We start from the raw sequence: 13,567 nt of genomic DNA, 5'->3' as shown, positions 1-13,567 counted from the left end.
AAATCTACCTTCATTTTGTAAAGCGCTGTGCAAAACTGTTGGCGTTATATAAATCCTGTATAATAATAATAATAATGTGATCGGGTCTGAAAAAAGATATGTAATAAAAACAGGTTTTATTAGCATGTTGAAGATGGCAGAAAGGAGAAACTAGTAAAGTAAAAAATGTATTATTATTATTATTATACAGTGGCTGGGCAGCACAGTGGCTAAATGGTTAGCACTTCTGCCTGGCAGTACTAGGGTCGCTGGTTCAAATCCCAACCGTGGCACCAACTGCCTGGAGTTTGCATGTTCTCCTTGTGACTGCGTGAGTTTCCTCCGGGTACTCCGGTTTCCTTCCACACGCCAAAGACATGCTGGTAGGTGAATTGGCTCCTGTCTAAATTGGCCCTAGTATGTAGACATAAAATATGCAGCGCTAAAAGAAATAAATAATACAGAGTACATTATAAAAGTATGTAAATGAGCAAGGTTATTTGGCACTGAGACCAATGATGTAAGTCAATTTTGTATATCATACAAAAAAAGGTGCATATAGTGACATTGGTGACAAAGTCAATCTATCCCGTAGTATTGAGAAATGGTGAAAACAATCCGTGACTTCACTGGCTTAGAGAATAAATGTTGATTGCACTAACCAGATAGCGCAATCTATTGCGCATTGGAGTAAATAAGACCTACTCCTGGTCATCTGGATCTGGAGCACTGCAACATGAAAGGTCATCAGGCCAGCAGCATCCAGGTGATATGCGTCTGAGGGGGATAGCCCATCTCCAGGTATTCAGTCATCAGCCATCAGGGGGATCTTACACGCTCTCATGTGTCAGGAATCACCTTGGGGGGGGCTCGCAGAACAAACAAGCCCAGAAGAGAGGTATCCAATAGTGTAGTATTTTATTTGAAAGTATGATATAAAAAGCAGGTAAATAGGGCACTTTTCAAAGTGTACACACACGAAACGCGTTAGTAGGTGCCCCCAAACAATGACCACAGCCCGCACGGTCTTTATGGATGGCCAGTGGCCATCTTGGAAATTTTAAATGTAAGTTTATTTACCTGCTTTTTATATCATACTTTCAAATAAAATACTACACTATTGGATAAAAAAAATTACATAACATTTTGTTTACAAGTAAAAATAAGTATGTTTTGCTAGAAAATTACTTAGCAGTCTCAAACATTATATATTTTTTTAAGCATACATCGTAGAGAATAAAATGGCAGTCATTGCAATTTTCTATGTCATGCATTTTTTGAGTAATGGTTTTACACTTTAATGAACTAAAAACACACAATATATATAGTCCAATTTTTTTGTAAGATATTAAAGATGATGTTATGCCAAGTAACTAAATACTTAACATGTGATGCATTAAAATTGCACACGCTCATGGAATGGAACCAAACTACGGTACTTAAATATCTCCATAGGCAACGCTTTAAAAATTCGTACAGGTTACCAGTTTAGAGTTACAGAGAAGGTCTAGTACTAGAATTATTGTTCTTGCTCTGACATTTGCGGCAATACCTCACATGTGTGGTGTGAACACCGTTTACATATGGGGGAGTGACTTACATATGCGTTCATCACTGCATGCAAGCAGGGGGGATGGGGGCGCTTTATAATTTCTAAAAATTATTATTATTTACTCTATTACTTTTTATTTTTACACTGTCCCTTGAGTGCCAGTTCACACTACATGCGTTTCAGTTTGCTTTTTTTGTGCATCCAAAATGCACAGAAAGTAGGTTATATGGCTGTCAATGTCATAGTTCACATTAGTGCTTGCTGGTTCCAGTGCGTTCCGGGTGCAGAAAAAAACAGGCTGCATTTTTCCTGCACAGAACTGTACTGGAACGCAGTATAATGCATCAAAAACGCACCGAAATGTACTAAAACTGCACTGGAACGCACATGTCCCTATTTAAATTGATGAAATAGAGAGGGGAAAAAATGAACCAGAAAGCATCAAAAACGCACTGGAATGTGTCAAAAACGAATAAGAAATGCACGAGAATGTGCCACAAATACGTAAAAAACGTGCATGCAGAAATGCATCCAGGACGCATCTGGACTGCATTTCTATGGTGTGAACCGGCCCTTAAAGGTTTTTTTTGTTTTGTTTTTTTTATCACTTTTATTGCTATCGCAAGAAATATAAACATCCCGTGCGACAACAACACAGCATGGCAGGTCCTCTTTATGGAGAAATATGGGGTCTATAAGACCCCACATCTTTCCTCTACAATGGAAAACATTAGATACGAAAAAATATTGATCTAATGCTTTTAAAAACAAATTGGCCTTGTTTACATTGGGCCAGAACCGGAAGTGAAATCATGACGTCATTCCGGTCCTCCTAGACCATAAAGATGAGGCAGCCATCTTTCTTCCGCTCATCTCTATAACCAGCCGCTACTGGTTGTTGGGCTCACTGATCATCTACGTAGGACCGAGAACCACTGGAAAGCAGTGTGTGGGGGGTGGGGGGAGAGTTGCGACCCCTCCAGCCCTTTCTAAAAGTGATTCAGCGACAATCCACTGCTCGGGTCACTTTTATCAGAAAGGCCGGGGCCTGAGGGAAGATTTAATACCGGGTTATATATATATGATATGTGACAGGAAGCAGGGAAAAACCACTGGTTATGTCCAAGATGGGAGGTATATTTGTCCCAGATTCAAGCAATACCCAGATTGTTTTTCTTTTTGTGCTGTGTGGTTAGCTTGAGGGTTTAAGAAGCATGGCTGAAGCAGGTCTAGTACTCTGGGCCCTAAAATTCCCAGGCTGCTTAGGGAGGTTGCTTCATTCTGGAACCAAAAATCTGTGCAAGACAGACTGGGGAGAGCAACTGATTAAGTTTGTGTGACTACAGACTCTGATTTATTCTGTGTGACAGCCAGGTGCCTGGACAGCAGTAGGTTGCTCCATGACAGGTAGTTAGGTTCCTGTGTTTGTAGTCAGATGCCCAACATGGCCAGGGTTTATTTTCTGCTTTTGTTTTATATTGCCATTTCGATACCTGCACTTTGAAAACACAGATTTTGTAAATAAACCACAGTTTGGTTTCACTAAGACCTTGCTGTCTTGCTGTGCCTTTTTCACCATGCTGTGACTCATTCGGGGGACATGCACAACCTGCTACTGAGATAGTTCCTCACCAAAAAAAAATAAATAAATATATATATATATATATAATATTTTTTTTTTCCCACACTTCTGCTTATTTTTATGTATTGTATTCAGGTTCTAATTGATCACTATTACATCTTTCAGATAAATCACAACCTTAAGTTTTACGAATTTATACATTTTTAAAAAACTACCCTAATTGGATTGTGAGCTTGGAATGCATTGATCAATGCCCCAAAATTCGTGGCAGACTGATAAAAACCAATGTATCAGATCAGAATTTAGTTTTTGGGATTAGCAAAGGGATGGGTGGTTAAGGTACAGATAGATTTAGGATCAGTGGTTAGGGTTCAAGGTTAAGGGTTAGGTTACAATTAACGTTAAGAAAAGTTAAAATCAGATTACACAAAAACCACTATGTGATTTTTGCAGATTCGGTTTAAGCCGTTGTGACATACTGCTAGCCAGTGATTACATACACACACAGCTAAAGGATAATTGAGCTTTAATTATCATATGGTAACAGCGGAAAAATATTGGTATTGCTTATAAATAATCTGACTGCAGGCACTGCATGTACTGCTGACCATGTGATAGTGGTCAGGTGGCACCTGTTCATCAGCAAGGCTAACTAGCGGACCTGTAGTGGCTCTTTTATAGCACTTAAAGTATATCTAAACCCAAGAACAAAATTGCTTAGTAGTCCTCAGAAGGAGCCTGCATTCATTTTCATTTTTCAGGCTTTTTCCCTTTCCTTTAGTCTGGGAAACCTAACAAATTTCCTGTCCAAGGGTGACAGTGTTCAATCACTGTATTGTATCTATGAAGAAGCAGTGCTGCCACTCTAGGACAGGAAATGTGTTAGGACCAGGGGCGGACTGACCATTTGGAAACTCGGGCACTGCCCAAGGGCCCAGGGTCAGTAGGGGGCCCCATGAGATGCCCTGGTACCCTTTTCATAGGCTTTTTTGAGTTTGGGCAAGGACACAGGGGCCCCATGGTCCTCTATTGCCCGGGGGGCCCCATGAGTTGTCAGTCCGCCCCTGGTTAGGACTACAGAATACTTACCCCCTTCCTTATTTGCAACATGGGGGAGTGTTCTGTTGTCCACAGAAGAGAACTGGGCAGGACTGATTAGGATGCAAGGCTTCAGTAGACAAAGGGAAGCAATGGATTTCTGACATGATCAACAGGCAAATTAAAGGAATTGAATGTTAGGGTTTTTACACACACTTTAAATTATTCTGACTACAACAATCACTTTTTGCTGGAAGCCTTTCCATCATTTATCAGGTAATACAGATGACTTAATATGCATATAATATGCATTAGTATGTAGAAAGGTAAAGCTAGCCAAACTCTCAGAATTGTAACACCCCCCCCCCCCGGGTATTGCAAGGTTTAAATGTGTAGGGGTCAAAGCAAAGGCTGCAGTACTTACCTTATACCCATGCTCTGGTGCTCTACTCCTGTTTGTGATTAGAGCCTCAGCACCAACATATTAAATACGCGGACAGTAACCGTGTGTTGTACACTGAAGAGACTGGCCTGCAGGGGAGGGGACCAGTCCTAGCACTGGAGACACCCTGCTGGATCAAACAAAAAGGTATGTACACCTTATTCATGAAGCCATAGACAAAACAAGCATCTAATCCTTGAAGGGCAGGGACACAGTTTGACCAAAACTAACATTTTATACATATTTTTTTATTAACAAAGTCATTTAAAAACAGGTGCCAGGATATAGGTGGACCATGACTAAAATTTATCACAAAAATTTTTTTAGTAACAAAGTAATTTAAAAACAGTGTCAATTTGCTGGAACATATACAATGTCTCCCTTTTGATCATTGCCTGTGAAGGCCAAGGACTAAAACCACCACCACAAACAGTAGTTTAGAACACTTCAATGTTCACTTCAATGTTCAATGTTTTCAGGGGAAGCTTCCATCATGGGCTACATGCCTCAATCCATTATCCAGGTAGTCCTGCTTCTTCAGGAGAAATAGGGGGCTCTTCAAGAACTGAAAGTAACAACAACATAAACCAGACACAGTAGAACACAGATTGTTGTATCAGGTCCTGGTACCATGTGACCGCTGTAACCAATCCCAGTGATCATGTTAGTTTTAAACAGTGCTTTCATTCATAGCCATTGTGTGTACTATTGTGATCCCTGTGATTGTTCACAGTGATCACATGGTACAGGGGACATTCACAGCTGACCGGTACCATGGGATAGCTGTGGCCAATCACAGCATTACATTAGCAAACACGATTTCATGAATTAACTTTTGAACAGTGTTAGAGATTGCTTATTATTATTGATCATTGCTGTAATAAGCAATCAGAGCGTAAAAAAGAAAATCCTGATCACTTCCTCAAATTTGTCATGTGAGGGGTTAATTTTAAACTTTTAGAGGCAGGGATACGTTAAGTGTGAGTGTATGGTTAACTATTAAACATTGATTATACCTAGGAGGCATGAGTTGATATGAATGTTTGACATGAATGTTTGTTTTGGCACAAACAAATCCTGTGGTCAAGTGTACTGTCCTGGATTTTGGCACTGGAAAATAGTGTATCACGTCCCAAAATCCACCAATTTTCTATATGTCTAGTAACAGGAAACCTGTACAAGACATTAAAGCCTTTGTTGTCACACGGCTTAATTTCTCTCCTCCACAAATTGTTGTTGCCCATAAGGAGCTAGCTTTCAGAGAGTCAGAGAATCTTCTCACCACAAATCTGTCTGGCAAATAACATACTTAGCAGAGAGCCATTGCTTTAGTAATACAAGTGTGACATTATTGAAGAAATGTGGTTATAGTATGTATATCTAGTTATTTTCAGAATTGCAAACTGTTCCATGGTATCTGTCATGGGAAAATATGAAAGAAGCCATTATTGACCTTCTTCAGAAAATTCTAGCTGCCTGGGTGTCATGCTGCTCTGCTGGTTGAAAACTAGTGTCAAATGACCAAGAATACCTATGAAGGGTAATATTTGTGACAGTAATTGCTGAATTCTTGCTTTGAGCAAATATTTAGTCTTTCCAGTAAGACGTGAACAATGACAGTTCATTTATTTTTGTCATGACAAGCTTCCTTGAAACATCACTTTATAAAGCAATCAATGAAAAACACAAATTTTAACTTATTTTTTTTTTTTAGGTGACAATACCCTAATACCATGGCTTCTTAGTGTTAAACGTGGAACTGCCCTTGAGGAAAAACAAAATAAAATACTGATAAAAGAAAATGGGTTATTCTTCATATACAGCCAGGTAGGCGGCCTAGATGCCCAAGATTATTTAATTACTTCTGTGATTTTAAAGCAGTAGTTTTAAATGAAAATCAGCCTGTTTGGGGTATCAGTTCATTGTGATAAAAAAAAAAGTTTAAAAAACTATTTTTGTTAATATGTACCATGGCCAGGGACAGTTTAATTTAAAAAAAATCTTCAAGACACTTTCCAGACTCAAGCCTCCTTACAGCTTAATGGTTTCCCGGGGACCTTCCTTCTTTTTTACAGTTTTAAAGTGAATAACAAAAACTTTCTTTAAACATTTGGAGGAAGGATCTGACTTTTAACTCAATTTCCTTGTAGCCATTACTTCAGCCCCTGAGGTTTCCAAATGACAGGCCCTTTTAGTGGAAGAACTATTTCTTACCCTGCTACAAGACAAGGTCAGCCTCAAAACCAATACAGCTTTCCTCCCTAAGATAGTCACTAAAATCCACAGAACCCAGGACGTAGTCCTATCATCATTCTTCCAGAATTCCACTACTCCCAAAGACAAAGAATTTGTCTCTCTGGGCATTTGCAGATACATAGTTTGATACATCCAAAATGCTACAGACATCAGCCCTGTTCATTTTGTTAACTGCCTTAACAAAGGATTTGTATGAATTTAGGATATGTACTGGATTTATATGGCAAGCAGCCTATGCCTCAACAGCTAACATCTGTCCCATAAGGATTACAGCACACTTTACCAGAGATCTGGCTACATTGAGAGAGCTGGTGCCTCAGCTAAGCAGATATGAGGAACTGCTGTCTAGAGCTTCAACAATTTGAGAAACACTATTGCATCAACATCCTCTTCAGTTAAGATCAGGCCTTCTGGAGGAAGGTGCTCCAAGCAGATGTCCCACCTTAGGTAACACCTTGCTAGTGTTTCTAGTCAACCAACCTGAAGAATAATTTGGAAAAACTCAAGTTGTTACCTGATAACTCCCTTTCTAGAAATCCTGCAGGATGATGGTGTTTCTCCTCTTAAAACTCTTTAGTCTTGTGTTTCCTGTCAGGTGGGTGCAGCCATATCTACAGTAGCCAGCTGCCATGAAGGATTCCTGGAATAGGAGCTATCATGTAATAACTTAAGTTTTCTGTATGCAGAGGTCAAGTCTCTTTTCCTCCAGACGCAAAGAGAATCCCATTGTCATTCACCATGATCTTACTGTGCACTACGCTTACCATATGGACCATTTATCGCTGTGTCAATGGAGAATTAATTCAGTTAAGTTAAACTTTCCTAATAACTGAAAACAATGGAACTCTTCTGAGTCTATTTTAGTTTTCTGCACTTTCTCCAGTTCCAAAACATTATTTTTTGTGAACTAGTGCCCAAATTGAACTGCATATTTCTTGTTCAAACAATTTTTATTAATAGTAAATCAGAGTAACAAACTGGGAGACATTACCATTATACATTGGACATTGTAGTGATAACAAAACAGAAAAAGTGAAGATCACGATACAAATGTCAATATTTTTCTGACAAAAACAGGTAGTCAAGAATTTATGACAAATAACATAATATCGTTGGTCATTCAGGGTAATGGCTCACAAGGGCATTAAAGAGGGAGGGAAGTTTAGAGGGGGATCAAACAGGGGAAGGGGGCAGGGGAGAAGGAATAGCAACAATGACTCCATGAACTTTATTGAGTGTACGACAGCCCCTATGAGCTATGTATGAAGGCTATTAACAATACCCATGGGGCATAGCACACAAATCAAGGAAGGAGGAGTGATTCGTCAAAGTTAGGTGGAAGGAAGCGCTCTACCCAGGGAGTCCATATACACAAGAATTTCGGGATCGTGTCAAGAATTGTGGCTTCCACTTTTGTATGTATCATGGCTTGTGTTAATTTGGTTTTGACAGCCGCAACACTTAGAGTAGGGGATTTCCAGGATTTTGCTATAATCTGCTTAGTCGCCATTGTGACTTGCATAAGGAGCTTGAATTGCGAATTGGAGATGCCATGGGGGCGTTGATTGAGTAGGGCTGTTGCTGGATCAGGTCGTAGAGTGATAGTACTGAGTGTGGATAGTATGGTGAAAATTTCAGCCCAAAAGATTTGGGCTACTGGGCAGTCCCACCAAATGTGATAATGTGTTCCTGGGTCCGCACAGCCTCTGAAACAGTTGGGTGAATAGCTAGGGGTAAATTTTGCAATTCTCGCCGGGACTAAGTACCAGCGAGTTAAGAATTTATAGTTCTAATGCTATGATGTTCTGCGAAGATGATTTTGTGTTGGCCCAAATGTGGTCCCAATCTGATGAGTCGAGTCCCTTACCCAAATACTTTTCCCACCTATGGGTGTAGGGAGGGGGGTGCGCAGTAACCGAAGTAGTGAAGAGTGAGTATAGGCATGAAATAAGACCACGCCTGTGAGGGTCTTTATAACACGCCCGTTCAAAGAAAGACATAGTATCTGGTTGATTGGTTACTGTCGCGTAAGGGGCGTAAAAATGTTGTAGCTGCAAGTATCTGAATATCTCAGAAGCTGGAAGCCTATGCGTTTCCCGCAGCGAGGAAAAGGATTTAAACTTATTCCTCTGTAGAAAATTATGTGTACGGAGCAGGTTAGCAGAGGTCCAGGCTTGGAATAATAGGGGTGTCTGCCAGGCTGGGGGAAAAGCTGGGTTTCAGAGAAACGAGAGCATGGGATTATGTGGCGATTGGAGGAGATAACGGACTTTCAGTTTGTCCCATAAGGATAAGAAGTGGGATGTGATGAGGTTGGTTATAGAACGGCGGTCTATTGGCCTCAACCAGAGCAAGTTAGCTGTAGAGAGGGGGTCGCACTCTATCGATTCGAGGGCAACCCATTGAGGGATTTCAGAGGTTGCGTGATACTTAGGTAACTGGGCTAAATGCGCTGCTTGATAGTACTTGCTAATGTCAGGTAGGCCGAGGCCTCCATTAAGCTTAGGGCGATATAGGGTGGAGCGAGGTACACGAGGGTGAGTATTGCCCCATACGTAGGAAAAGATGCGACGCTGCAATGTGCGGAGGTAGTGAGGGGGGACTGGGACTGGGAGGACTCTAAATAGGTATAGGATTTTTGGGAGAATTGACATCTTAATAACTGTTGTTCTGCCTAACCATGCAAGGGGAAGGGAAGACCATTTAGTCAGAAGAGCAGAAAGATGGTTTAGCATTGGTAGGTAATTAGCTGCGTAAAGGTCTGATAACTTAGGTGTCAGCTTGATTCCCAAGAAGGGGATATGACACCGTGACCAAGGGAATGGTAGGATCTGCTTCAGATGTGCCAGCTCTGTAGGGGGGAGAGAGATATTAAGAGCAGTTGATTTATTAGGATTTATTATTAAGCCAGAGAGCGAGCCAAACGCCTCGAGAAGCCGGAGTAGGGAAGGAGAGGAAGTCAGTGGGGATGTGAGGAAGAGCAAGACGTCATCCGCAAAGAGACATAACTGATGATGTATGCCTCCTATCTCGAGTCCCCTGACATCCGGATTAGCTCTGATTAAGAGGGCCAAAGGCTCTATAGCCAGAGCGAAGAGCAAGGGGGACAGAGGGCAGCCCTGTCTCGTACCTCTGGAGATCGGGAACTGGGCTGACCTGTGCCCCAAATACCTAATTCTGGCCGAGGGCTCTCGATACAGCGAGAGAATCCAGGTTAAAAAGTGTGGGCCAAAACCCCAGCGGTGTAAAATGTAGTTGAGATATGGCCATGAAACTGTATCAAATGCTTTCCGGATATCTAAGGACAGGAAACAGGCGGGAATATTGCGAGACTTGGCTAGATTTGCCAAGAGAGATGCACGTCTGACGTTATCTCCTGCTTGTCTAGTTGGGATGAAGCCCACTTGGTCGTTATGGATTAGAGAGCCAATACACATATTAAGGCGTATGGAAAGGATTTTTGCTAACAATTTGATATCAATGTTCAGGAGAGAGATTGGCCTATAATTGGACCATTGCGTGTCATCGGAGTTTGGTTTTGGGATCATTGAAATGTTTGCTTGTACTGTTTCAGGGTTGAAGGCTTGGCCAGATAGTAAAGCATTAAAGGCATTAGTAAGTATGGGTATAAGGAGATGGGCAAATTTTTTATAGTAGGTGGCTGAGAAACCGTCCGGTCCTGGGCGTTTACGCAGTTTTAGGCTTTTAATAGCATCTAGGGTTTCGGCTGGGGAGATGGGTTGCTCTAGTGTCGCTATTTGGCACTCTGAGAGTTTCGGGAAAGAAATGGAGGTTAGAAGGGTATCAGCTTGTGTGGAATCAAAAGGTGTGGAGGAAGAGTAAAGCTGTGACAGATGCTTATGGAAAGTCTGTAATATGTGCTCAGGATTACTAGTGAGGTTACCAGAAGAGGTGCGTATTACATTACATTACATTACATTGAGTTTATATAGCGCCAAAGGGTTTGCTCAGTGCTGTACAATAGAGGGGGGGACAGTACATGAAACATTACAGCAACTACAAACAGCACACGAGGGGTTATAGGGCCCTACTCTTTCGAGCTTACAATCTAGGAGGGAGGGGGTAGTGGTACAGGAGGAAGTGGCTGTGGGGGATGGAGTGGTAGGAGGAATGAAGGAGAGCAGCAGTTAGGTGAGGGTGGGGTAGGCTTCCCTGAAGAGGTGGGTTTTAAGGGAGCGCCTGAAGGTGAGGAGGGAAGGTGACAGTCTGATGGATTGGGGTAGTGAGTTCCAGAGGATGGGGGAGGACCTGGAGAAGTCTTGCAGACGTGCGTGTGAGGAGGAGACCAGGGAGCAAGATAGAAGGAGGTCCTGTGAAGAGCGAAGGGTACGGGTAGGGTGGTACTTGGGAATCAGGTTGGTGAGGTAGTTAGGGGCAGTGTTGTGAATGGCTTTGTAGGTCAGAGTGAGTAGTTTGAATTTGATGCGTTGGGCGATAGGGAGCCAGTGGAGGGAGAGGCAGAGGGGGGTGGCAGAGGTGGAGCGGGTGGTGAGGTGGATGAGTCTAGCCGCTGAGTTGAGGATGGTCTGAAGCGGGGAGAGCCTGCACTGGGGTAGGCCGGTGAGGAGGGAGTTGCAGTAGTCAAGGCGTGAGATAATCAGGGAGTGCACAAGTAGTTTAGTGGTGTCTGGGGTAAGGAAGGAGCGTATTTTGGCGATATTGCGGAGGTGGAGTCTGCATGTGTTTGTGAGCGATTTGACATGAGGTTGGAAGGAGAGGTTAGAGTCCAGAATGACTCCAAGGACTTTGGCTTGCGGGGCGGGATTGATGGTGGTGATGTTAGTAGTGATGGATAGGATGGGGGGGGGCGCGGGCAGGAGGAAAGACGAGAAGCTCGGTTTTGGAGAGGTTGAGTTTGAGGAAATGGAGCGACATCCAGTCAGAGATGTCGTTTAGGAGGTGAGTGATGCGGGCGGAGAAAGTGGAGGTGAGGTGAGGGGTGGATAGGTATATTTGAGTGTCATCAGCATAGAGATGGTAGTTGAAGCCATGGGAGTGTATGAGTTTGCCAAGGGAGGAGGTGTAGATGGAGAAGAGAAGGGGTCCAAGGACAGAGCCCTGGGGAACCCCAACAGAGAGGGGGAGTGAGGGGGAGGTGGCACCATTGTAGGTGACACTGAAGGAGCGTCGGGATAGGTACGAGGAGAACCAGGAGAGAGCGGTGTCTCTGATGCCAAGGGAGAGTAGTTTATTAAGGAGGAGGGGGTGGTCAACTGTGTCGAAGGCCGCGGAGAGGTCCAGGAGGAGGAGGACAGAGTAGTCGCCTTTGGCTTTGGCGGTTAGTAGGTCGTTGGTGATTTTGAGGAGGGCGGTTTCGGTGGAGTGTAGGGGACGGAAGCCAGACTGTAGTGGATCAAGGAGGTTGTTGTCAGTTAGGTGGGCGCTTAGGCAGTTGTAGACTAAGCGCTCCAGGAGTTTGGAAGTGAGTGGCAGCAGGGAGATGGGTCTGAGGTTGTTTGGGTCAGAGGGGTCCAGGGAGGGCTTTTTGAGTATGGGGGTGATGTGCGCATGCTTTAGGGGGGAGGGGAATACGCCGGTAGAGAGGGAGAGATTGAAGATGTGGGTGAGGGAGCAGATGAGGGAAGAGGGGGGTGACTGGAGGAGTTGAGAGGGGATAGGGTCCAGGGGGCAGGTAGTGAGGCGGGCTTCTGAGAAGACCCTGGTGACTTCCTCAGTGGTAGTAGGGCTGAAGGAGTGCAGAGCTGGTGGGGTTACGGTAAGCGGGGTCTTGGGTGTGGAGGGGGGCAGTGCGGTTGCGAGGTCAGAGGAGGGAAGAGATGAGGGGGAGATAGGGGGGGGGAGGCTAGGTGGGGAGGTAGATTGCGAGTTGACTATGTCCTGACGGATTGCATCAATTTTGTTGTGGAAATGAGTGGCAATTTCGTGGGCGGTGAGTGAGGTACTGAGTGGAGGAGGGGGGGGGAGAGCAGGGAGTTGAAGGTGGAGAAGAGTCGGCGAGGGCAGGAGGAGAGGGTGTTAATCAGGTTTACGAAGTAAGCCTGCTTGGCGGCGTGGAGGGAGGAGATGTAAGTGAGGAAGGCAGATTTGTAGAGGGAGAATGAACGGGGGGACCTGGTTTTGCGCCATAGTCTCTCTAGCGCGCGACTGCGACGTTTGAGGCATTTAGTGTGGTCGTTCTGCCAGGGTTGGAGCGGTCTGGGTTTGATGTAGCGTGTGGTTAGGGGTGCCAGAGAGTCTAGGGTAGCTGATAGTGAGTCGTTGTACGTGTTAGTGGCTAGGTCAGGACAAGACAGTGGAAGGATGCTGTCGTGTAAGCGGTCGGCAGCTGAGTGGAGGGGGGCCGGGTTCAGGTTGCGGAGGTTGCGGCTGGTGATGGTTTGGCGCTCTGGGGGGGGGGAGTTAGGGGAAGGGGAGATGGAGAACGTGAGGAGGTGGTGGTCGGAGAGAGGGAAGGGGGTGTTAGAGAACTGGTTGAGGGTACAGAGGTGGGAGAAGACGAGGTCCAGGGTGTTCCCAATGATGTGGGTGGAGGATTGAGTGTGCTGTGTGAGCGCGAAGGAGGAGGTTAGGTGGAGGAGTTGGGAAGCAGCCAGGCTGTTGTCATTGATGGGGATATTGAAGTCCCCAAGGATGATGGTTGGTAGCTCAGAGGAGAGGAAGAAGGGAAGCCAGGCAGCGAAGTCATCCAGGAAGCGGGGTATGGATCCGGGCGGCCTGTAGATCACTGCGATCCTAA

General features: G+C 44.2%; 1 protein-coding gene across 1 annotated transcript in view; it reads left to right on the top strand.

Annotated features, from left to right (window-relative positions):
- The window catches only part of TNFSF13B (TNF superfamily member 13b), a 45,879-nt gene that overhangs the window by 19,418 nt on the left and 12,894 nt on the right, over positions 1-13,567 (top strand). Inside the window, exon 4 of the mRNA XM_089693450.1 lies at positions 6,308-6,420. Coding sequence (XP_089549576.1) covers positions 6,308-6,420 — 113 coding nt within the window. The remainder of the gene's footprint in view (positions 1-6,307; positions 6,421-13,567) is intronic.

Source organism: Staurois parvus, unplaced genomic scaffold (assembly GCF_062004578.1).
Source record: "Staurois parvus isolate SC_StPar_1 unplaced genomic scaffold, SC_StPar_1.0 ptg000634l, whole genome shotgun sequence".
In the NCBI taxonomy this organism is placed as follows: domain Eukaryota; kingdom Metazoa; phylum Chordata; class Amphibia; order Anura; family Ranidae; genus Staurois; species Staurois parvus.
Note: the sequence above shows the minus strand (reverse complement) of the source record. Positions and strands in the feature narration are given on the sequence as shown.